This window comes from Manacus vitellinus, unplaced genomic scaffold, assembly GCF_001715985.3.
Source record: "Manacus vitellinus isolate BGI_N305 unplaced genomic scaffold, ASM171598v3 scaffold_2_pilon, whole genome shotgun sequence".
NCBI lineage: Eukaryota > Metazoa > Chordata > Aves > Passeriformes > Pipridae > Manacus > Manacus vitellinus.
The window spans coordinates 47,978,521-48,005,459 of NW_021940208.1; the positions used below are offsets into that span (position 1 = coordinate 47,978,521).

At 38.2% G+C, this 26,939-nt stretch overlaps 1 protein-coding gene across 2 annotated transcripts in view; it reads left to right on the forward strand.

Annotated features, from left to right (window-relative positions):
- Positions 1-26,939, forward strand: part of CLYBL (citrate lyase beta like) — a 128,767-nt gene that overhangs the window by 86,739 nt on the left and 15,089 nt on the right. For both annotated transcript variants that reach the window (XM_018071518.2, XM_018071519.2), the window contains exons 3-7: positions 12,921-13,109; positions 16,627-16,728; positions 18,504-18,597; positions 19,940-20,107; positions 25,126-25,250. In XM_018071518.2, coding sequence (XP_017927007.1) covers positions 12,921-13,109; positions 16,627-16,728; positions 18,504-18,597; positions 19,940-20,107; positions 25,126-25,250 — 678 coding nt within the window. The remainder of the gene's footprint in view (positions 1-12,920; positions 13,110-16,626; positions 16,729-18,503; positions 18,598-19,939; positions 20,108-25,125; positions 25,251-26,939) is intronic.

The following is a 26,939-nucleotide window of genomic DNA, read 5'->3' on the forward strand; positions in this document are numbered from 1 at the left end:
AGAGGTTTGCCTTTAATGCTGCAAAACGCTGGTGGACAAAGACTACGTAGGCAAAACAGAAGATAAAATATTAGGCTATCCCCCTTGCTTCCCCATTGTTCAGGATGAAAAAGCTGAGTTGAACTTCTGGGCACGCAGAATTGGCTGAGTGAAAGCTCTCGTTGCTAGATCGTGCATTTGTGCTAAGCTTGAATGGTCTAGAGGACAATGGGGTTCAACATGCCTGTGGCTCTACAGTGATTCTGCAATATAGATGTGAAACAAGAATAGCTGGAAAGTAGGTCCACATGCGTATGAAGCTGAACAACGATCTGTCCCGAGAAACACAGGCAGAAAGTATTCCTAAATATATATATTTATATAGCTGCTAGTCTGAAGCCATTTTGCTACTCTTATCTTGCTATTTTAATTATCCTGATAGCCATCTATTTGCAAACATACATGGAAGTAGGATAGAATAATTAATTAATATTCCTAATTATCCATAAAATGTGACAAAATTTACATTAGGGTAGATATTAATTCCCAAGAGAATTACATTTCTATTAAGTGTAGATTTATATTAGTAAGATCCAGCATGATTGATTCTCGCTTGGCCAGCAATAGAAGACTTAGCATCCATACTGGCAGAGATTATATCTGGTCAACAGGAAAGGAAAACTGTCCAAGAAACTGCCAACACAGAATCTGAAGCTGTGAAACCTGGTCAAGAAGAAATAAAGCCAAATAAGCAACAGATGAAAAATTGTCTTAAAGCAAAGATCAAATCACTCAGTTGGAAATGAGAATTGTATTGGAAAAGGTGATGCTGAGAGCATGGAGGGACACGGGAATTTAAAAAAATAATATTAATAAATAAAATGAAGTGCTGGATACTAGTACTTTTTTTTAAATGAACCTTAACATTTTTCAAAAATTAAAAAGAAGTAGACAGTTTTAATACAGTCAAAGACTTCAGACAAATAGTAGAGAGGACTTCTAAACCTTGCAAATAATTTGGAAGAGAAGGCCAGAGGTCTCAGTGCGGTAGAGCTATGGACATACTGGGGAGACCTTAGGAATGGGCTCCAAAGATGATGAAGGAACTGGAGTCTCTCTCCTATGAGAAGAGGCTAAGAGAACTGGGACTGTTCAGCCTGGAGAAGGGAAGGCTCAGGGGGAGCTCATCAATGTATATAAAGACTTAAAGGAAGGGTGGAAGCCAGGTCCTTCTCAGTGGTGCCTCATGACAGGACCAGAGGCAATGTGCACAAGCTGGCACTTGGGAGGTTCCCTCTGAACATCAGGAAACACTTTTTCAATGTGAGGGTGACCGAGCACTGGTAAGATTCCCAAAGGTTGTGGTGTCTCCAGCCTTCGAGATATTCAAAACCTATCTGGACGTGGTCTCAGGTGAGCAGCTCTGGGTATCCCTACTTCAGCAGGAGAATTGGACAGATGACTCCCAGAGGTCCCTCCCAGCCTCAGCCATTCTGGGATTCTTTGACTCTGTCTGAAGCCCACTGAGGAAGGTGATAGATGGAATGAAGAACCAGAAAAGAAAGAGGCTTTGGTAAGATACAGGCTTTACAACAGTTTCCTGTACTGTTGTACCTGGTACAGCACCCTCAGACACTGGAGTGGTCTAGTGGGCTCAAGAAGGACGACAGCCTCTTTCCTGCACCCGTGCTGCGGAAATCTTCTGCCTCCAAAGAGACTTCCTAGGAAGTTTACTGATGATTGCATGTCAAATCAAAGAGTAGGGAAAGAAATGGGTAGAGAACTTGTCAACAGATAAAGCCAAAGAGCATTGATATCACTGTGTGTTTTGTCCTCAGAAAATTCTCTAGTGAAGTTCTCTAGATGCAGAGCAACCAGTAGGACCACTTTGGACTGTATTGGCTACAGCCCCATCCTGAGCAAAAGCAAAGACACCTTAACTAGCAAAGGACCCAAACAACCTTCTGTATCCAGCAGCATAACCACACACCAGCGCAAGCACTGTGAACACAGTGCTTGGGGACAGTGCCTTGGTGCCCAGCTAGAATGAGCCAGGGAGCTTCCGGAGGTTACAGTGGCAGCTGCCAAACAGACATGATGCTTGGTGGCAGTCTGGCAGCAGAGGGAGCAGCCGCAGCCAAGAAAAGGGAAGGGAGTATCACCTGAGTCCCACCAGGGTTAACCTGCACCTGATGCAGGGGATGGGAGAGGGGATTCTGGATGCAGAAGATGTCTCTGAACACTCTGGGGGAAAAACTGCCTTCTGTTCTCAATACCAAACACATTATTACTGGGACAATCAAAAAGTGTAAACAGGTTTAGCAAGTAAAGCAGAACAGCTTCCCATAAAAAAACATTTGTTAGATAAGTAGAACATATTTACTTGACTCTCTTTTGTCAGTCCTTCATTCAGATCAAGAAGGAGAATCATATCAAGTCAAAGGGACAAATAAAATTGCTAAATACATACTTAGTCCAGACAGTTACCCAACAATAAAGCAAATTGGGCAAAAATGCGAGAGGAAAGAAAAAAGTGAGAAAAAAAAGCAGTTTAATGGGTGTGAAACTTGTGAATACTGAATTCCATTTTATCACTCTTGGCTTAAAATTAATATAAGATAAACAAAGTAGCAGTACTGTATGAATGCAATTATGTTGCTGTAAAATCCTTATTGTCCAGGAATTTCATTCACACAGGAAAATAAATTATACTGTTAGTAGCATTTTAGCAAACAGTTTCATGCCAGAGCTTTGCATCAACTTAATGTTATTGGTCTCAAATAAATCTGAAGTAGTTCCATCAGTACAGAAGCAAAGTCCAGGCTGACCCCAGCATCCACTGTATGTGTTCAGAAATGGTCCAAAGCCAAGCCCATCTTTTTATTAGTCTTTTACTGACTCTGCATTTGGCAGAATCATTGTCCAGGAAGTGACAGAAAATACCTGTTAAACCATATGTAAAGAATTTGAGCTCAAAACCTGACAGTCTACTTGAAGTGAATGAAATCCATGTTGGATTTGGACCGATATAAGAGTAGGTAACAAAGGCACAGGTGAAGGAGCCCCACATATTCAGAGTAATGTTGTGAAGGGAACAATGTAAGTGAAGGCAAAAGTTATGTTAGTCAAGTGATCAACAACTTAACAAGGTGCTCTGCTTCCAGATGCCCAGGTCGGTTATTATGCCTAGGTATGTATATGGATTATGGATAAATACATATGGATGTAAGAATGGGAGCTTGTAGTGTTGGTTGTTAAGGGATGCAAGCGTTTTTTTGGATCCTACCTACTACTCTCCTTATTGGCATGAAACAAGTGAAATGATGGGTGCTTAGCTGGCTGACTCTGGTGGAAGCAAAAACAGCTCAAGAAGTTCCTATTTCCATGCTGCCCTTCCTAGCTACTTATTGTCACCCTTTGCCCTTTCTTGCAGAAATGCAATTGTTTGTATGACCAGCCTGTAAACAGAACTGCTTAAATGGTCTGAAATAAAAACAATTCTACTCTCCCACCCAGAAAAGCCTGAGTTTCTCTAATGGGATTGCTCCAGTGATTCAGTTTGCATCTTGGCTCAAGAAACAGTTGCATTGGAAATGCTTGCATGGGGAAGAAGTGGGGCATGGAGTGGGAATAAGCAGAAGAGGGTAGGAACTGCTTAGATCTTGCAGAAATAATCACATGTTCATTTATTTTATCCTTTTATTGGGGAATATGCACCAACCTTACTTCAAACTTCATAGATATTCCAGAAGCCACACTAAGGAGGACCTTCTCAGTCAGCCTAGCATTTAAAAATAATTAATTTCATCAAAAAGTTAAAGAAAAGCTTAGGGAAAGAAATGTCACAAGTTCCAGTAACTTGTTCCACTGCTGTCAGGCATATCTAAATGAGGAACTTAATGAGGTTTTGAAGAAAACCAGTAATCAATTAAGGGTTCCCCTCCACATGTCATAAGGATATGTATTTTATTGTACCAGTATAATACATCTATCGGTGGTGTACAAATAGCATCCTACAACTGTAGGATTAACATGGGTGAGATTTGACCCAGAAAATAACCATGTTCTCAGGTCCCATTTTCAAACTGGAGAAAAAAATCTCAGTTCCTTTGACACCAATCACAGGTCTAGGCAGGGAAAAATTCACATTGTCAGGTTTAGTTTAGACCACAGAAAACAAGTGAAGTCATTTCTAAAAGGTTCTTACTCCTTGCCATGAATACATGAGTCATGGAGGGTTTTTTTAATATTTTATTTTATATCAGGGATCAGTCTCTGCCTCAGCTAGTCACTGCTGATGCAAGGACATGTGGGACATGGCATTCTAGTGCTGTTTCCTCTCTCCCACTTCTGGGATGTGGGGGTGGAAAGAAGGGAGTGCAGTTGCTTTTGTACTAGTGCCCATGCTTCCAGGACTCTGCCAAGAGTGAACAGCTAGCTGTAACAGGCTTCATATCATCATCAGGAGCATCTGAGAATATGTTGCCTGCAGGAGGTGCTAAAACCTGCATTTGGGGTGGAGTGGGATGCATGGGTTCCTTGACTCATCCCAGTCACCCATCCAAGTGAGCTCTCTATCAGAAGGAAGCCCTTCTGGTAGAGAAAGAAGAAGGATTTCTGGCAAAATACAGTGTAGTGAGGTGGGGTTTTGTTGACATAAGCACTGGCTGTGAAACACATCTATAAAACCAGTTTGCTTTGCAGGAAGGCAAGAGTTGTGTCAATTTAGCGAGAAGCTTGTTAGATCAAAGTTTCCCATGGAATTACTGCAATTACAGGCTACTTCTACAATGCTAAATGCATCTGATCCAAGGAGAGATCCCTGCTGCCCTCACTAGTGCAACAGAGGGGCTTGAGCCCACGGCATAGGGGCAAATCTCTAGAGCAGACTAAGTGCAGTGATGGATAAGTAGCATACGAGTGCCCTGTGTCTCCACGTGGGGGTTTGATGGACCTGTAGTATGATCATTTTTCTAGGTGTTTCTTCTTAATTTCCATCAGATGAGCAGGGTGGCATATCAGTGGGGGGGTTGTTAAACTTCATCCAAGGATATGTGCTGCATACCCTGGGGCATGGCAAGATGGCTCATGGGAGTGTTTGAGGAATCACAGGCCTTGCTGGAGCTGCGTCACAGGACTGAGCAGGATGGAGGCAGCTGAACTTGGTGCAGTCCTCCTCAAGCCACTCTTTGGGCATGATGCCTGGAGAGATCCATCTCTGAAACCACACCTGTGTTGTGATTTGGAGGAAACAGATGATTCAGTCCTCCAAAGGAGAGTCTGAATGTACATGAGCTGTTGTGCCTTGTGGGCAGCTGGGGTCCAAGACCTTAAGGTGAAGCTGGGAGCTATGTTATCCAATGGTACAGGTTTTCTCAGAAGGTCTATAAATGGAAATTGATACTAATGGTATGATCTCACAAGGGCATACAGGACCACATAAAGTAATCTCTGCTTTAAAAACTGCCTGTGAGATAAGGTGGTTTCAGAAGTTCTCTTCTAGATGGCTCAAGACCCCACCTGGTGTGAGGACTTCCTGGGAGTGCCTTACCCAGCATAAGATACCTGAGTGACCAGTTAGGGCCATGAATCCCCTACTAAACCCGTTGCATGGAAACATATGCATCTACAAGGTGACACCACTTAACGAAATATAAGTTGAAAATGAAGAGTTGAGAGGTTTTTTTGTACAATTACAATTTTATTATTAACATGACCTGTAAACACTTGGACTTAGGGTGTTCAATGGGGTTTTGATCACATTACAGAATATTAACTTGCTAATTTACCAACGCAGATAAGGCACTTTGTGAAAACTGAGATAAGAGCTGTTAATCAGTATTTGCACAACCAGAAAACATGCTCAGTTGTTCCAAGCTTTCTCATTGAAACACCTAGTTTTATTGAGACTGTAGGTAGACTGGGAAGAGTTTCTTCCAGGAAAGAGAAAGGATGAAAAATGCCATGGCACAGCTGACCTGACTTTCCTTAATGCTTTCTTCATTCCTAGGGGCTTCTAAGCTGCTTGGAGCAGACACTAGTTCCTTCAGTACAAGCAGACATAAGCCTCTGGTCAGTTGTTTTTTTTTTCTGAAAACCGTTGTTTACTTCTCTTGGCTTTAAGTATTTTTTTCGATTAATTTATTAAATAATTGAGGCAGTAATTAAACAGTGCCTCTGACAGTACCCATTTGATGATCTTCAAAACGTTTGATCCATATCTCACTTGAATCATCACACTTGAAATCAGCTGTTGAACAGGGATTGATAGTTTGCTAAAGTAGATGTACTTTTGACAGACATTAATGTATTTCACTATCAGCATTAACAAAAAGATGCATTTATAAAATTAAAAATGGATGGTTAAATGTACACATTTTCCATAATTATCCATTACATACTGCCAAGTAAATATATCTTAGACTGTTTTCAATTTTTTTTAATTTTTAAATAAAAAATAATCATAACATACAGTTCAGTTCATGTGCCAGATAAAAGAAAAGTATAACCTTTTCTTTTCTTTATTGATACATCAGATTGTGTATTTTGTGGCCTTATTTCATCATGCAGCAGCTCATTTGGACTGTTCAGGAAGACTAATTAACACTAACGCGTCTAAAGAATTTTCATTTGTGATGCTAATCTGTCACAAAACCAAAAGTACCCTCAGAAAGCCAGGGAAAAAAGTAATGAGACTACATCTTGCAGCCAGCTTAAATTACTGTTATCTGGATTTGTCATAATTGAAAGGTTGTTTACATCTCTTTTGTAAGTGTTTATAAAAGTTGGCAGACAGAAGGATAGCTGCCTACTTACATGAACAAAATTTTCATTTATTGAAGCTGTTGTATATAGTGCTGTCATTAAAAACCTCTTGAAATATTTCTGTACACATAGTTGTAAGGTATAATCCTGTCTGTGTTTATGAACACACACATGCACACATACCACACTGTATTATTTTTACTACTGACATATTTATACTCAGAACTCATATTATGTGAATATTTCTATGTGCCAGTTCATTTTAGCATCCTACTGGCCTCTGTTTAAATTTCTATGAGATATGTGCAAGTCAGAAAAATATCTTGATGACAACTTGTGAAAATGTCTTGCTATTGTACTAATATACACATCCTTGGATACTTAGGCTCAGAAGAAATGTATTGCTTACATAGCTAAGCACCCCTAAAGGTTTATAAGGATTCATGAGCCTTGGGTTGTGGACTGCTGCCTGGGTGGACCTTGAGCTCTTGTTCTCTAGTTCTCCACATTCACAGCAGCTCAGGAGAGCCACCTGATCAGCATATAGGGAAATTGTCCAACTGTGATGATGTTGGATAGGCCCCCACCTAATATCTCCAGGATCCACATTGACCATGCTGGTAGAGGAGGGGAGAGGCTAAAGTTACATGGCAGCAAGCTGCTCCCAGCTGTTCCTAGACAGCTTAAGAGATCGTGTCTTTTAAAACCACAGGATATATATTGTTGATAGGTGCACTGATGTGTTCCTAAACCTTAAATGAAACTTCTAAGAAAATGGGCAAAGAAATTAGGTTTCCTCAGCAGAGCATAATTAAATTGTTGCTTAGTTCACAATGCTGATTATCGACGTTTGTGTCATTTTAGTGTTGCTAGACCATATACTGCATGTAAAGACAATTAGCAGAGCAGACAGAAAAGCAGCAGATGCTAGAGATGCACAGAGTTAGATACGTCATTATGTCATGAAGAATCTTTTTCAGACAAGAGAAAAGGTTGGTATAAAAAAAAAAGAAAAGGCTTGAATAGACCAAATAATTATTAAAGAAATAATTTAAAGATTTCAGGAAAGAGTAGCAAAAAAATCAGTGTCTTGCATTACCCTAAAGCATGTGTTTGCCTGAACACATGAAAAACAGAGGAGAAACACTGACATACATGATGGAGACCCTACTCCCCCTCTTCTTCCCCACTGCTGCTCCTTCTTTCATTTAGGATAAGTTACATGGTGAGTTTGGTGTATTCCATGTTGAACCAAAAGAAAATGTGTTTTAAAATTTCCTAAGTCTTTAAAAACTCATTAACTGATTACCTGCTCAAGGATAACAATAAGAAAATATTTAATAACCACTTCCAGGAGACTTTGTGATGTATGCATATTTTACAACAGTTTTTCAGTCTAACAAGGCTAACTAGAAATAAGTATTTGCCATTTCAAAGATTTTTTTCCTCACAAGTACCTGATGCATGTAAGGTACAAGGCAAGTCTCATGAGACAAGCACCTCCTGCTCTCAGAAATGCTCTGCCTCACAGTTAAGAGTTCTCTTTGTTTCCTTAAAAACAAATGTAATTTGTCTTTTCGCTTGACAATCTCATTTGTGAATTTGAAACTAAATGAAATATCATTCTGTACGGCATCACTTCACTGATGGAAAATTAAGCATGCAAAAAACGTCAGGCTTTCCTCCTGTAGAAACTCAATTCTGCACAAAAGCCACTATGGGTATATAATATATATGTGCACTTCTGCGAAATCTTATTTGAAAGGCACATTCGTAGGGCAGGCACTAATACAAGTGACAAAAGATTCAGCAATGTCAAGTCCTGTAAACAAACCACTCCAAGGAATTAACATTAACACATAATTGTATGTTTTTATCATGTCAGACCTGTCACAAAAAAAGAACTTCAATTGTGATTATAGTAATTAATTTTTCCTCTCCCATTTGAAATATGCCAACTTATTATGGCAATGGGGATGATAGATCCTGGCCCGCCATTTCAGCGCATCACATATTTATATTTCCATATGAAGAATTATTACCAAAAGATTTTAACAGGGTGAGATCTATACATAAACATATCTTTAAGTATGACCACTATCTTTATAATTAAGACCTGAAGGTCTTTAGAAAAAAAGAGGGTTACAACTAGGCAAGAATGTTAAAGCAAAACGGAAATTTTGTCCTCAAAATCAGGTAGGTCTAGAAATCACAGTGCTGGAAAACTGATTTCTAGGGTATCATACCAGTTTGAAAAGAAAGAAGAAAATGTAATTTTTCCATCTGCTGTTAATCTGACCATCTTTGCTTCATTTTTGCTGTATTAACAGTGTGTCCAGAGTGAGTGGGTGGCTGAGCTTCCAGCTCATTGGCATTCCTTCTGTTTTGAAGCAGAAATTTCTATTTCATGACATATAACTTAAAGGAAAAAGCAGGGGAAATAAAGAAAAGAAGGAAAAATGAAAAGGTACTGATTCAGCCGATAGGAAACTGTTTCTAATACTGTTAACCAAAAGCACCTATTTAGGTGCGCTTATACTGTGTAGTTTTATAAATAAGCCCAAAGGGCTCCTTCTTTAGCACCACCCCCTTCCTCAAGTCTCGCGCTCTGCCTGCCTGATCCCATCCAACAGTAGAGCTGATACCGCACTAATCCCCGCAAGTTTGGGACTAATGAACTAACTGCTGGGCTGCCGCCACGGAGCTTGGTCCCAAACTATACTGTACTTCACACTCGATTTATTCTCCAGATGGCGAGACCGCGCAGCCCTGCCGCGAGGGACCACCTCTTCCACTGGAGTGTAAAAGTGGACGGATGTTGTTTTCTTTGCAGATTTGATAATTCAGAGCTAGAAACTCTCGAGGAGGGTTAGTTATTAGGTTTAATGGGTGCCAGTCGAGCCAGCAATACGCGTATTCCCAATTTTTATTTCAGGGTTTGTGTGTCTGGGTAGCAGTGGATTTGTCAGCAATGCTGTGTCACCAAAACCTTTATCTTCTCCAGTTGGCGTAGCTGCACGTGGTAATGAACATCTTCCTGTGTCCTCCTCAGAGTCAAACAGAAGGGATACTAAAGTAGCCACCCTGAACAACTTTTTTTCCCAGTGGGCTTTCCAACACAGGTTGCAAATTTAATATCTTTAGTAGTACCACAGTTTACCATGAAACTCTCTGTTGTCTTTCTCCCTAGTTCAGTTAAGAACCCTACTCATGCAGGACCCAATGAGGATACCATCATCCCAACCTGGGCATGGAATAGTTTACTTAACAATCAAGTTTATTTCTTTCTTAACTATTCTTTCATGACCAAGTATTATCTGATGTTGTAGTTCTTGTGTGAAGAACAGGGCAAATAACTTCTTTCACCATTCCTTAAAAATTCTCATTTGCTCATTCTTGGCAGTGTCTGAAAAATGTGTTTATTTCTGCATCTACTTCTGTAAATATGTTATTATGTCAAGGACTACTTTTTTCTCTGTTTTATGTTAAAGTAGTTTACCTAGCTTAGAATTTTCGCTTTTTCATTAATCCTACCATAAGAGTAGCACCTACATTTCCCTGTGTAACAAGGTAGAAAGGGCTCTCCTTTCCTCCATGGTTTTAGATTTAGTCAGAGGTTTTAGTATATTTTTTTTATTTACCCATGAAATGTTTTATTGGAAACCTGCGTGGAGAGCTGATACACCCCACGAACATCAATGGGATTTTCTCCATTGTAGGAAGGGTCGGCACTGAGTCAGCCCCATCATGAGCTCTGGCTTTGGCAGCCAGGTGCCCTCAGTTTGTTCCACAATTAAAAACATAAATTGAATCTTGATGTGGAAACTGCAGTGAGTAGAAGTACTATATCACGGAAGGGAAATGTTTCCATTCCTGGAGTATCTAGGCAGGCAGATCTAAAATGTAGCGGTTCTAAGAAAATGCATCAATTCTCAACCCAACAGATGGCATGGGTGTGTTAACTAACATAGCAACATATTTTCTATTAAAATATGGGGAAAAAACAACAACCCCCTCCCCATGTTTGTTGGTTGGTATAAATTCAGTGAAGTTGTTGGTTATTTTTGGGATATGTACCAGAGGGATGCACATTTAGTTTACGTAAATTGATAACAGCAACAGCCTGTTAATAAGTGTTTTGTATGGAAATATACCTAGAAAGACATGATCTGTCTTTTTTGGGAAGGGAGTTTGCAGACTGAGGAGAAAAAGAGATATGAGACGATCTATTACTTGTTATTATATTCTGGGGAAAAAAAAATCACAACAAATTAGTTTGCAAGTTTGCTAGAGATGTGCCTTCATTTGGAATTGGATGCTGCCTTAGTGGATACTTTGGAGAGATCTCTCTTTTGCAAATTGGATCGGTGTGTGCTGAAACAGTGATAATCTGACTTTAATTAAATGCATAAATTGGTTTGCAGTGTGTTTTTAAGCATCATATCCAGAAGCTTTCAGCCCAGCCCTAGAAACCCATTACCTCTGGTTAGAGAAGGAAAACATAGGGGACTTGTATTACCCGGTATTAGCATCATATGGTTCGGTTTACCTAATTTGGAAGAGCCATTTTAGACAGCTATGCACCAGAGCTGTCTTCCAGCTGGACATGTTTGTACTAAACTGCATACATCTTTATGTGGCTTCCCTAATGGCCCCAGACAAAGTCCATTCACAGCAGTTCAAATGTTTTGGGTTTCATTTTCCAAAGATTACCTCTGAACGTGCCCCCTGATCGCAACACAGGGATACATTCATGGGCTCCTTGTGCCTGTCTGTCCGATTAACGGGCATATGCTCCCAACCTTGGGAGAAGCATGGCTAGTAGCCCCAAGCTGAAGGCTGTTCACTTCAGATTTCATTAGCTTTCTGCTTCATTATTCCTTCCTTTTAACCAGTTAGAGCCATCAACTGCTTTGCTCTAAACTTACCCTAATTATCAGGGGTCCCAGCCCTGTAAATCAGTACGCTGCAGAGCTGTCTTAAACTGGCCTGGGAGAAGCTGTTCTCATCGGGCCTGACAACTGTAAGCTACTGTTCCCTCACACTGTTTAACTCAGACCACACTGGGAAACCACCTCTGCTCCTCTCACTGGCAGAGATTTGTATCCGTCTGGTTTAAATCTACTGTCATGTGCTCTCTTGTTGATTGGTATTAGCCTGGATATTAACTTTGATGATTTTTTTTTATTATTATTTTTTCCCCTTGAGTTTGCCTGTTTTCTTGAAAAGCATCCCTATTCAGCGACTGCATATTGTTAAAGTCATTACTGAACCTCCATGAGTCAGGAGCTTTAAAGTTTTATTAGCCCCATAAAAACTCTTCACAAATGAAATGACTTTTGATAAGTGTGCATTTTGACAATGCGAATTTGTTAGGGGCTGTTGGTGAGTGGAAGGAATTGGGGGTTGAAACTGTAGCTGGCAGGAAGCAGGGAGCCCAGCACCCTCCTTCCACCCCTACCCCTTTCTCAAGGCCAAGAAATTCACTTGATTTCAGAAAAGCATGCAAGTATTCTTCATGGAAATCAACTGTTTAACGGATTTGTAAATCTGCATTCACAAAGCAAGCTACCAGGAGAAGCATGTGTTTTTGGAGATTTTATTTTTTGCCAACAGAATATCTTTTTATGAGGTTTAAGAAAAATCTCCAAGTTATTTCAGTGTTGTTTTCACATGCGAGTTGTAAACTCTACTACTGGCTTTAATACACTTTGAATACATGCAGAAAAGGAAAACCAAAGATGTATATGTACATCTGTGCTTATTGATGTCCAGGCAATATAGAGATGAATTACAAAAATTAGTTGTTTTATGCAGATTTAATAACATTCCATTTTTTGAGACAGTAGATAGTTAGTGCAACACATTTTCTTAGTGTAAAGATTTGCGTTTGTTAGTCATGTTCAGCAGTAGCAGACACAAAAGTCTTGTTTTGGTAGAAACCCTAAGCATTTAATTTACCAGTTATAAAGAAACAGTAAAGTGGAAGGTAAAATTGCAAGGTGCTGGTGACGACTGCTCCAAGAGTGACAGTCATTTGAGAGACACCAGTATACTGGCTGTCCAGCTTTTTCCCTATGTATTTCAACAAGTTTTCTTCTCAGTGACTTTTTCTGTCAATAGAAAATATTCTTTATTTTTCTTTTCTTGTGCCTCTAAACTCATATATATTGTAGAAAGAAGCAAGACTGGCCATTGTGAAAACCCTTGAAGAGTTTGACTTTGGCCATGCCGAAAAATGTGTCAGGATAAACTCTGTGTCCAGCGGCCTTGCAGAAGAAGATCTAGAGGTGCTTTTGCGGTCCAAGACCCTTCCTTCAAGCATGATGCTGCCAAAGGTTGAAAATGCTGAAGAAATAAGATGGGTGAGTACCAACAACACAGTAGCTTTTGACTGAAGCTCTTGGGCCAAGTTCACACAGGCACAGAATGAATGACTCTAAGTTAAGGGGAAGGCTGCAAATATACCATATAATGTTGTTGCTTGGCTAAGTTAGTTGGGAAATGCATCCCCTTAAATGTGTGTGTGATGTGTTGTATAAAAAACATATATGGACCATGTTGCATTAATAAAGAAAACCAGGTTTATTTCTCCCATGGTCGACCAAGAACCAATATTGCTGTCAGAGTTCATGATCAAAAATAGAAGAGTAAGTGCCTGATGCTTCTCTAACTATTCTAAAAAGCAAAATTAGTGTCTGTCCATGAGCCTTAGTTATGTGCATTGGAAGCAGAAGATGGGAAACCATGTTAGCGACATATGAAAAAATGGGTTTGGGGGGAAGGTCACTCCTTGGGGCAACTGGAGGAACAAACAGGAAGCTTTTAACTAGTGTTTTTAATTAGCACAGATATTATTTCCTGAACAGTTCTCTATTTCTTCCTTTTTAATTGCTGACAGGTGTGTTTGTTTCACAACTGACTTTTCAGCCAATAAAAACCTGAAATGTAAATGGTTAGCATGTCAAATTACTTAAGAAAACTTTGAAATAGGCCTAATTATGCTATAATTGTTTTAATTGTCAAAAAAGAGGGACACTTTTTTAGATATACCATTATTGCTGCAACATGACAGTAAAGGAATAATGCTTAATTATTCACTTTATATTTTTGCAAACCATTAGACAAGCAACTAGCAAGTGTGCAAGCTGTGATGAAAGGCAGACAGGCATATTAGGATCTATTTTAATCTCAGCATCTAACCTTGATCAAACCATGGAGATCAGGCATGAACGTACAGCTGAGCACAGCCCGATATGCTGAGGGTGTGACAAGCCCCGTCCGTTCTGTGGCGCTGCCCCTTTGGCCTCTGCTGCTCGTGATGGAAGGCACACCATCCCCTTCCACCAACATTTAATTAAATTAACCAGAGTATACCTCTCAGGGTTTACAGCCATGTAAGTGTTAGACGTAACTTGTCAGTAATGAATATTAATGATACCAAAATGGCAGAGCCCTTGCTGCCACCAAGTAGGTTTTGCAGGGAGGTGGGATACCAGGGCTCTTTGTCCCCTCATCCTCTTCCACCTTCCCTCTCACTAACTTTTATTTCCATCATGGAAAACAAGCCAATCCCAGCAGCTTCTGCCTCATTGTCCTCCTTTCGCTTCCCTCTCCCTTTGCCCAACCTTTGCACACAAAGAACACACTCTGCTTAACACCACTACCTTCTTTTTCCAATCTACCCAAAATTCACTCTGGCATGATTTTTCAGCCTCCCAGAAGCTGTTTCTTTCCCTCCACCCGCTCCCCTCCCTTCATTTTTATTTATGTGCAGCAGAAAACCTGGAGGCTGATGCACAACTAAAAGATGGGCTTACTTGTTTTCTTTTGTGTGAGAATCTCTTGCTTTCCTTTTGTCCCTAGTGTGGGTACTTGTTTGACTGGCATGGCTTATTGGACTATAACAAGCGTAACTCTCCCTCCTTTGTAGCGGGACAATTCTCCCACAAATCCTGACCAGTGTGCATTCTTCCCAACACACTATTGGGTGTGCACTGGAATTGAAAGAATTGCTGAGGCCTTGCTACTTCATCCCCTCCCCAAGCTTTGTGGGTTTTTTTTTTCCTCCGCCTTCTTTTTTTTTTTTCCCCTTTCTCCCTGAAATGAACACTTTACCAGGCCGGAAACATTTAATCGTCTCCTTTGGAAAAAAAAAAAAAAATTAATTGAAACTTCTCCACTCGTTACCTTTTGTATTGGTGCTTATTGCAAATCTTTTACAAGGGAGAGGAAGGGAGGCAATATTTAATTAAATGTACTTTTTTTCTTTTTTTTTGCTTTACCTTCAAAACAAAAGATAGCAAAAATCCCAGGAGCATGACTTTTAAAATATTGTAAAATAAAACAAACCCTAACTTGCACCTAAAATATACACACAGTAGCACTTTACAATTTTTTTCTCTTAAAAAAATAAAAAACAGATAGGAATCGTAAGAATATATGCTGATACCATTATATTACCTCATTTTTTGCATTTGCCTGGGTCAACTTTACTGTTTTCTGTCACTGTAGTACCTGCCGTACTGTACAGAGTGAATTGCACTGATTTTTTTTTTTTATCTCCTTGCACATTTTTGAGTGGAATTCTCTTCTCCAAAGAAAAGTTACAGAGAGGGCCAGAGTGACGATGAAAGCAGGAATGGAAAGGGCAGAATTCTTCATGGAAGAAAGCTGTGATTTATTTTGGCCTAATTGTAAAGTTACTGCAAATCGCTGCAAAGCTTTTTTTTTTCTCAAGATCTGGGTGATTAGATTTTTCCTTCTTTTGGGGAGGGGTGGTGGGGGGAAGCTAAAAGGGGAAATAACACCTCTAATCCAGCTTCTGGTAAATAGGCTGCCAGCTTTTAAAATGAGTTTCCTTTCTATTAGTCAGAATATTATGCTAAGCCTTAAGCATTAGTTTTTTATGTTGCCATAGCAGCCTTATTCCTGCAGGGTTGTGACCTGCGATGATTACAGTACAAAGCTTATAGGGTCTTGAAACCCCCTTTGAAGATGAAAAGTCTTTGATGGTTTATATTTATGCAAATCTCTTAGATATGATTTACCCAACTGAGACTGAATGGAGAGATGATTAAAATTCCCTTTCCTTTGATATCCATTAATAGTCGAATATTTCTTAAATTTAAAATATATGCATGTTATTTCTGTCTTTATTTACTTACATTTTTGCAGTACCTGCAATATGTTTATCTTGACACAAATTACGCGATCTGGACAGATATAATAGATTTACAATATAGGGCTGAAGGTTTCCCCCCCCCCTTTTTTTTTCCTTTTGAAAGGGGAAAAATCTGTGCAAGAGCTTTTGTATGTTTCCAGATGATAGATTTTGGAATTTGGGCTACCCCACTGGCAGCTCAGAGCTAGCTGTGAACTGGTCTCATGGAAAAAATTGGCAAGCTTTGGTCTTCAAAGAATTAAACTTCCTTTTTAAGGCCTTCCTAGGTAAGCTAAAAAATTATGAAGAAAAGCCTATTGAACAAAAGGGTAATGGTGCCGTAATGAATAATACGGATGCCACTTAGAAGGCTGGGGAGTGCTTCCAGTGCTGGCAGTGCTGGACCTGAAACAAAACCGGACCTCAGGTACAGCAGCACTTCATTGTTTTCCAGGGCCCGCGGATTTGCATTGCACTAAGCCAGGGTGAGAGGTGCTAAGCCTAGATTTTTTTTTTTCTTGCAAACCAACCTCCAAATGTATGGGAATGCTGCAGTTTCAAATCACAGGCCTTGTTAAAAGCTGCTTTAGTTTTTTTAATTATCAGATTTTGGGGTGGAGAGAGGTGTTCGTTATAGTCAGGTGAATATTTAACGTGTTATATATACAAGTAGACTGTTCTTTTTTTCCTCTCTGATAGCTCATTCTGTCTAGTTTTAGTTTTCAGACAAATTCTTACATCATCTAAAAGGCCGAACACTTGTAGAGCCAATGAATTTTATCCCCTTTGTGGAAACTGCAATGGGCTTGCTCAATTTCAAGGTAAGCCAGTCTTGAAGTGTTCATATTTTGCCATCTCAGCAAACTAGGATAAGCAGAATACTCCTCAGCCTCTCCCTAATTTCACCAAGGAAGAGAGGTTAAAAAATACTAAACATATTGTTCAATCTCCAGAAACATTTGCACGTTGAACTCTGATGTTTGTATTGTAAAGGCCTTCATAAATTCAAAATATTCCAGTGACAGAACAGTTCCAGACAGTCCATGCCAAATAACAAAACCTCTCTGCATTCCTGTTATTGTTTTGAACACACTTGGAGTGGAAACAGGCTTCTCCAAATATTTGGAATACTCAGTGTTACAGTACACTTGGCTATTTAGTAGCTGTCAGACTCAACTTCTGTATAACATTTAATTAGATAAAAGAGTTAATCGTCCTTTCACTATTGCTAAACTTGCATCTTTATAATGGTTTCTACTGATAACATTACAACCAAATTCCATGGTATAGTTTCTTTGTGTATATGATGGAGTGTTTAATGCTAAGATTAGAAGTATAATTAACTTTGAAAATATCTGAAAAACATGCTCATTTTTTAGAGTAATTTATAAATTTCATTTTAATATAAATCACTCCCCCACCTTTACTATTGAGTCCAGATTTTTCAGAAAGGCAAGGCAGCATGGTAATGAAAGCGAAAGACCGCGTGCATGGACAAGAAACTCTGTGTTCCCCTCCCATGCTCTAAGGGAAAAGTTTCAGACCAGCTGAGGACACACAGATCAGAAGTACCTCCAGAAGTACCGGCAGGCCTCACAGGCAGCCTGCTCATTTGATACAGCCATTTATCTTACAGCACACGCTAACCTATCTAGGAGCATAATAAAGCAGTAACCAAACGGACACGCTCCTGTCCAGTGTACAAACAAAGAATTAAATCATATTTTGAACCATCTGAGGTTTTTCTTCACCTAGAGGATTTCATAGTGGAGGTTTAATATTGCAGTTCCTGATGTTGGCAGGAGAGTTGCCTTTTAAAGCACTCTGTTAAAGTATAATTTTGTGTCCCACCAGCCATAGAAGAACACCCATTAGTAGAGCTGGTAATGACATCTGTCTCTCTCCAAGTACCTTAGCCTTAAAAAATACTTATATTATCCAAACATCAATATAAAATAGCACTGTTACTCTCTTCTTAGAGTAATATTTTTCTTACTTTTATTTTAATGCTTTTCTGCAGCACTTGTTGCATTTTTAACTTCCGTAGCTAATTATTAGTTATATGTAGCAGAAGATTTTAAATTGGCAATCCTATAAGAAATCTTTATATCCTATAAGGAATCTACAATAATTCTAAACCATTCATATTATTTATTTCATAAAAGAGATTCTCATCTTTAATGATGTTTGTCATGCAGATATATTGCATGTCAAACTAATCAAATTTAATACTTTTTGCTTGCTTTTAGTCAGTATTTGCCAAATGTTTTGTTTCTTATTGCTACGTAGATATCTGAAGTAGTGATCACAGTAATACCCAGGGCATTACGTTAACCAGAAGGTGGGGAACCTGATATGTTGTCCTGTATTTATGTTGTCCAGTCTAGGGACAGAGGTGTTCAGGGAAAGAAAAATACTTTTTCTCTTTTGCTGAGTCATTTTAAAACAGTGTGCATAGTCAAGCACCTACCACGGCTTTGCTTAATAGGACCAAATTTCGCTGAAGTATTTCAGTAACACTGAGTTGCAGTAATATCCTCTGTAGTCTCTCCATCCTGCATTTCTGTAGAAATTAATGCTCTGTTCTCATTTGAAGGCTGTCTGTGAAGAAGCACTGAAAAAAGGATCCCAGGTTGGCTTTCATTTGGATGCAGTTGTCTTTGGAGGAGAGGATTTCCGTGCCAGCATAGGTCGTTACTTGTCTCTTTACTATAAATGTTTATGTATGGCATTTGCATTGGAGGAGCCCATGGCATATCCAACAGCAACAATGACAACACTTGATTCTGCATTTTATGTTTTCACTTTTCTCATTAATTTTTTTCAGTGCAGAATGTATCATTGGCAAATTAAAACATGTAAAACATGGTCCCTGGGTTTTACAGGGCACTGATACTTACTTGTGCTTCTTGCCATTCAGCACCAAAAATTAATGAGAAAAAAAACCTGTTGAGTCACTGAAATAATTTTAAAATATTATATAAATAAGCAATATGCACATGCTTTTTAGAACTACATTTAAAAGGTCTAAAATTCTGGTGTCTGCTTCATCACTTCTTCATAGACAACTGTCAGTCAGGCTTTTGATATCATGCACAAATAGTCTTCTCTCCATTTTGCTTTCATAAATGTACTTAAATATGTCACATGTCAATATAACCACATATTCACATGAAAGCACTATTAGCCTTCCTAAAAAATAAAAAGTGCTTCACCATTTCTTTTATAAGAGACCACTTAGCTTCTGATTCAGTTTAAAAATAAATATAAAAGCACAGAGCTATCAACTTCTAAATTAAAAATAAGTATGTTAATGTAAAAATTAGCATTGCTTTATAAAATATTCCTTACAAACTGGAAATCTGTGTCTAAATAGTGACATTATTATTATTATTTTTTTACCACTAGTCTTCACATGAGCATGTTGATTAGCTGGTGCCCTGTGAGCACACGAAGTCTCATGAATACTTTTGCTTCTTCTCAGAAGTCATCTACCGTCATTTTTTCATTCAAATACTAAAGCTTAAATATTCAGCTTAGGACATCAGTTGTGACAAGAATCAGAACGAAGGAAAGTGCAATTCTATTCACAGTGTGAATTTTTTAACCATTTAGTTGGACCCAGTATATCAATTTTTGTAGAGCTTCTCTTGCTGTAATGCTTCTCACTGTATATGCAGTAAATACTAAAATCAAATAATTACTTCATTTTAGTTCCAAATCAGCAGTCCTCACCAGAGAAAGCTTACACTGAATTCAGTCTTACAACTTCTAATTTAAACCAAATCAAAATGTGAATTTATGAGCTAGTGTTTCAAGAGATGGCTTTTTTTTTTTTATTTTTGATAAAGCAGCATTTGTTTTCCTCAGAAGAGTATCATTGTGGCTATATAGCCTTACACCCCTCTTCTGTTTTCTAAATTCGTTAAATAGCATCTCAAACTTTACTGTTTTTTTTTAAACAGGAAATATTTAAAGCAGAAAGGTTTAAAAGACTCTTGTCAGCTGTTCTTTGTTTTCATTATTTCGTAGGTGCAACAAGCAGTAAGGAAACTCATGATATTCTGTATGCCAGGCAAAAAATAATAGTCACAGCAAAGGCATTTGGCCTTCAAGCAATAGACCTTGTTTACATCGATTTCCATGATGAAGAGGGGCTCCGCAGGCAATCAAGAGAAGGTGCCTCAATGGGATTCACCGGTATGACTTTCTGCCCATGTCTTAAAATAACGCGTATCTTCTTCATTTTAAATATATTGCTACATTTACTGTAGCTTAGACAAATAACTTGATTTTTATTTCAGGTCGTTTATTGAAAAACTCATTATACCAAGCTCTTCTATGTTTATTAGTATCTTAAAAATTGCAGATGGAAATTTTACCTGAAAAGTCACAGGCTGCTTTTTAAAACCACATCCCATGAAGCATGTGACTGGTTTTGAAGAGAAGTTGGGGTAGAGGCTGTGCAGTGATTCATCCCATCACAGAGCATGGGAAAGGTGATACTGTACTCTGCAATGGTCACTCAACAATTGCAGCCTTTTCTCTTTGTTGTAACTATGGCAGTTGTTAAAAAATACTTTTTAGGCAAAGGAGGAGAGAAGCAAATGTCGTATGCTAACTGTTAGGAGAAAGTTATTTTCTTGTTATTTTCTTTGATTTCTTTCTCATCCCCTGCCAGTAAGTGCTGGTGACACCTATGGGTATTGGCAGACAGCAAGAGCAGCAGGCTCCTTGCCCCAGAGTCCTGTAATGCAGCCTGTTACACTGTGATTGGTGTAGCAGGTCACTCAGACACCCTGTTGGGACGGTGCAGCCACCAACGTTTGTGGTTCTGCAATAGAAAATAGCCATGTAACACGTCCATTAGAGAATTCTAACATATAGGACGAACATTACATTATCTTTTCTCTAACCATCACTTAGAATATACATACAGTACTAGTACATCCCTTAGGTTTTTATTAACAAAAGCATGGGTCCTGGCAATGCTACCTAGCAAACTCTGTTTTTACAGTTAGCTTTACATGATATCTTAAAGCACCAAGCAAAAAACCCAAGTGTTATTTTAAGTGACTTCAGCGTGCCAGTGAAAGAATAGCAATCAATGCTCTTCAGCACAAACTCTGCTTTACTGTCTGTTGAGCTTCGACATTTGCAAAACCAAATATTGTTTCAGAGGTGAAATGGCTAGCTCCTCACAGCTACATTATCCACGGCCATGTGGACTTCCACCCCTCACTCATCTGCCTTTGAAGTTGGAAAAATAATAGAACTGCTGAATGGTAGCACCTGCTGACGGCTACCTACTCTCAAGCAATATTTCCTAGCTTAAGGAAAGGCTTGATTTTTGAAAAAACATAGGTATCTGAACCTCCTGTTGACAGAAGATGGAGTTGCAGATGCCTAGCACCTTTGAGAGCACTCTTTTTGAATGCTTAATGTGCATTTAAATACTTAACTCAGGCTGCCAATTTAGGAAATTTAGAAATGCTCAGCACAACTAGTGTTGATGGTGGTTTGGACTCCACTGACTTTACGGTGGAAGTTGTCTGACATTGTCTGACAGGGTTCAGACAGGAGAAAAATAAAAAGGTCACATGTGGAGTGTAAAGTGACTTTCTAACTTGGCCATAGATGCGTCTTGCCTTTCCATACAAGGAGTAAAGGTCTGTAAAAGGTACAGACTTCATTAAGGTGAACTCACAGCTCCTGCTCTTTGCCTCCTGCTCTTTGCCTCCTGCCTTTCTGCAGGAAAAAAACACATTTCCAAAATCCAGCAAACAACCTGACCATAATATCATAATATCATAATTAGAGACAGGCAATACTGACTTTTCTGATTTGGTGGTGGTGGGGGGAAATTTAAAAATCTGTTTAACCTAAAACAAAACAACATTTTTTCATTTTATTTTGTAAAAAAGAACAAAAATATTTTAGGTCAATCTAAAACCTTTCACTTGTTCTTTGTTTCTTTTGCTTGCAGTTTATCTAATGCTTTTATAATTTTTCTTGTTTGTTTTGATTAAAATAAAATGTAATTTCAAAACTGAAAAAAAAATCTTTTTTCCCAAACCTATATAAATGAAACATTTTAACATTTCCAATTTCATTCATCACAGAAAATTACAAATGGGTCTTAGCTTAATCCATGACCTTGTATAAAGCAGAAGTATGTACATCGTATTTGTCACTGACAGTCCTCTGATAATGTAAGGGTAAAGTACTGAAATGTCACCTTAATAACAAGTCCAAAACATGCAATTCTTCTAATTTTTAAATATATAAGGTCCTTTTCTGCTACTTTTTCACAAAAAAATGAGTTGACCTGAGGCTTCCAAATTGCTCTCTTAGCTGGAGAACACTCATTCATTTGTATGCACAGGGCTGAATTCACCACCCTCAAAAGCAATGCAAATCTAAAATATTCTCTAAAGGTATATATCCTTAGATATTCCCATATTACACCAGTAGAATTTACCTTAGTGTAATCAAATATGTTCACTCAAGATTAAACAAGTGAAATAATATAACAAAGAATTTACCAGATATGTAATTACTGTTGTGGACCTCACTGTTTATTGTAACTAAGTTTTCTTTTCCAGTTATCTTAAAAGCAGCCTGGTTTTCCTTCAGTGAGTATATTAACATGAAATCAAATGTTTTCAAATGTAATTTAGCCAAATTAATAGTCCTTTCATATGTATATGTATATATATTTATTTATATACATATATAGCCATAGACACACAGCAAGATGTTTTACAATGCCAGTACCTGTGGACTTTAAAACAGTGTGTTACCTATATAAACAGGCATAGGTTTTAGAAATGTTTATGTAAAAAATTAGGTAAACCTTGCCATACACTTTAACAGACAACTTAGTTATTATATAAAGTCCTGTGCTACAGGCTGAGAAGCCAGATATAAATACAAAACTGTAGAGGTTTCCTCTCTTTTGCAGTCTTTTGTAGAAGACTAAAATGACACCATCATACAGTTACCTCAAAGACTTGACAGGTATTGATTTAAAGCACGATATATCAAGTGGTACTGTAAAAAGGATTTCATGGTCATAAATTTTAATGTCTTCCAATTTTGCACTCTCTCAGTAACTTGTCAATAACAACAATTCTGTTTAAAATATTTGCTTCGTTCCTGCATGGCATTATGTCTGTTATACAGTTATTTGGATATGTAGTCTGTGACAAAAATCAACCAAATGCTATAAATCAAAAGTTAGATTATATTCTCTGTAAATTTTTCAATAGTGTTTTAATGATAAAATGCATAGCTTACTGCTACAGGTATCTTTAAAAAAGCAAATTTTTTACAGAAATGTTTTACACTTTAAAAATCATATATATGTATTTTTAATTTTGTTATAATTATAGACTGACTTTAAATATAATTTAAAATATACTCAATATTTTCCCCAGAAAGTTAAGCTCCTTAGGATTTTTCAAGAATTGTTGGTACACATTTCAATTTTAGAATTAGTAGTTTACCTAGTGAGAATTTGTTACATTACAAATAAGTAACATCCTTATCTTAATAATGATGTTATTTTATTAAATTGACTAAAAAACCTTTAAGTAGACTTCATGTAAAAAGTGTTGGCTTTAAAAAAAATCTCTGTGTAATTTCTTTCAAAAAATATAGTTCTTACAGGGTTTTAAGCTTTTACCTATTCTTAAACTATTTTTAAAATAGTTATGAAATTGAAATTTCAAACTGAGTATTTTTATGCTTGTAAAATCATAAACTAAACTTTATTTAATAGGAAATAAAATTGAGCCACTTATGGCTTTTTAGCAAAGGAACACAGCAACACTGAAAGACTATTTCTTTGCTCATTTAATTAAGTAGATTTACTTTGTACTCCAGGTTACACCCACATGCACTGTAGTCTGATAAAAGCAATCCCAGGGTTTTTTTGCCGTGGTTATTTCATTGAAAATACGTGTATTTCTGCAGTACACGCATGAGGCTTCTCAGATCAAGTGGTGGGCTGATTTCTAAAGTACAGCTGGCTTAATGTCCGTGAGAACAGAGGAGCAGACCCCGTTGTGCAGGAAACCTCCGCAGGTCCTGACACTCCAAACTTTTCCTTGCGTGCAGGTCTCGCTCCCGCGAGAGGCTGCAGCGGGCGGGCGGACGGCAGGGATGTGGGACCCTTGGTCTGCAGGGCACTGCTCACTTGCTGGCAGGTTGGCAGGATCAGGCTCATCCCTCTAACTAGTTTTGTTATCTGGCACCGAGGAGGGTTATTAATTCCACGGGAAACTGGGAATTAGGGTAGCCTCTCTTTATTAAAATACTTTGAAAGCAAACTGCAGAAATCACACCGGTCTGCGAAATTCGCATAGAAATGAACTAATAATGTCAAAAGTTGCACTTTTAAAATTAGCAAACAAATTAGACATGTATTTGTTTTAAGGTAGCTAAATACAGTCACGGATTAAAACTGATTATGTGGTTGTCTATTCATGTTTGAAAATCTCTAGTAAAAATAAGGTAACATCTATTTTTATTTTCTTAACTTACATTTATACAAGAAACGATTAAAAAAACCCTGCTTCATAAAACCTCAGGGCACTGCTGGTAGTTGTTTAGCATACTGGTGACTAAATAAATATTGCAGCCTACCTGCAACTGCCAACAATTGCAACAACAACAGTTTAAACACCATTGAAGATTTTATGATACTAAGCCAATACTGAGAATTTAGGGCATGATCCTTAGGTTACCGGTAACTTTTCAGTCCTACAAATCTCTCGCCATCTTCTTCAGATCTCATTTTCTGAACACACTTTAATACAACTTATTTAAGAGTGTCTGGAGCTGCTATTAATGTAGTTAATTCAGAGATGCATTATACTTAAGTGTTATTGGCTGCCCCAGACAAACAATTGCACCTGAAATGACTGAGAGAAGAAGTATGGATCAAAATGGGGAGGGAGGAGAAAGAATCATGAGTTCTTTTAAACTATACTGAATGCAAGCATAGCACAAGATATTTTTATTCTTAAAAAATTCTGGCAAAAAGCTATCTACCTCTTTTCCAGTTTTAAAAATAAAAAAAGAAATCAAGTAAAATAATTAGTTAAAGAGCAAGAAAGTCTGCAAGGCATATGAGAGCCTCAAGTGGTTGGAACATTTTGCTTGAACATCTGTTTGTCGATGCATGATTCTGGTGTTATTAATCTTCTTTGTAGGTAAGCAGGTGATTCACCCCAACCAAATTGCTGTTGTCCAGGAACAGTTCTCTCCGAGCCCTGAAAAAATAAAGTGGGCACAAGAACTGATTTCTGCTTTTGAAGAACATCAGCAATTAGGCAAGGTAAATATTCTGTTAATATACCATAGTGGAAAGCAAATCTGAATAATATTTAAGATTTAGAAAGGCTGGGGATGGCTCTTTGCATTTATCTTATGAAGTGTGCTGTAACTGAGAGGAATGCTTATGAAATCTGTCTCCGAATAGACTATAGACTATATTTATTATAAATGTCTCACTTCCCAATATATTTAGAAATAGAACTACTATCTTTTCTTTCCCCCCATTTTAACTTTAATTTTTTGATTACACAGCCTTTTGAGTACCTGCATATATCTACGGTTTCAGTGAATTAAAACTGATTCTCCATTATGCCGGAGAATCACAGTGTTACTGTCAGATGAAAATATTTGCGACCAAAAGACAGGTAGCCTGGCAGACAACTCGGACTGCTTGTGCACAGACATCATTTATGGAAATAAATAAATGGATTAAGAAGCCTTGGATTTCTTAAAAAATCTGTGTCAGTAGACCTGTTTCACTTTTGGGGGTTTGATCCTGCAAATGTGCTCAGTAGTGAGTGAAGGTACTTTTGAGAACAACTGCTTGCAGATTGTGGTTCTTAATCGTTAAAAATGGGAATGTTTTCTGTGCCTTTGTACCAATTGCTGGACCTGAATTTTGGATAGAGGAGAAAGCAAATTAACACTAGAATATGATTGTTCCTAATTTAGTGCATCATTGAGTCTCACGTTTCCTGCTCTGTGGGTTTCTGCTATGTAAATATTGCGGTGGTGATGCACAATCTGTCTCCACTTTGTGCCAGTAATACTTAAATTAGGGGTCGCCTGAAGGAAGATTTTATGCTAGTTGCAGCATTGTCAGTTAATTATCTTAAAGGTTATTTGCTATAATCCAGTTTGCCTCTTTTTGAAAGAAAAAAAAAGTTGCAGCCAAATGTATTTATCTTAGTTGCAGCCAAGCCTGGGCTAGTTAAAAAGCAAAGTCCCAAATCAGAACGGGGACTGCAGATGAGCAGGAATAGTTCACATGTGCTTGTGTGACATTCAAGCAGGAGACAAATCCCCCCAGTCGTGAAGTTCATCTATAGGATTGTGCATAGGGTCTCACTTTCTCTGGTGCCATATAAATGTTTTCTGTACATTTTTTTTTCTGCTTTCTGATGGGTAGAAAAAGATTAGGATGTGTGCCTTCCATGTTCCCCTGCATTTCTGATACTAAAGATGTTGTACATTAAAAATGCTGTAAAGGTCAGAACAGAAATTATGCTTTCTTCTCAGTAAAAGTCTGACAAGGTGTTTGCTATTGCTCTGCCCTTCTCTTCAGTAGGCTATCACATCCCCTTTGTGGTTTCCAGTACAGCCATGACTGTGATATTCGGGTGCTGTCCTGAGCAGTGATTTCAGGGTCACTATAAGGATGCTGTATGACTGTATCTCTTTGTTCTGTTCCCCTTGGCTTTGAAATGTAGCTTTCTACATGCAAACAATATAGAAGTAAAAAATGTGTGACTGGTTTTGCCCATTATTCCGATTTACAAAGCTTGGCTCCCTTACAAAAGGCTCATTATAAACATACTGCTAGTGCAAATGTGTAGGCAGGTAGATGCAGAAAGAAGAAAGTCAAACAACATACTCAGCCAAATATTGTTTATGTTTCTCATGTGTTCAATACTATTCATTCAGCTGCATTTAATGTCAGAAACTCATCTAAAGAATACCCCTGTCATAT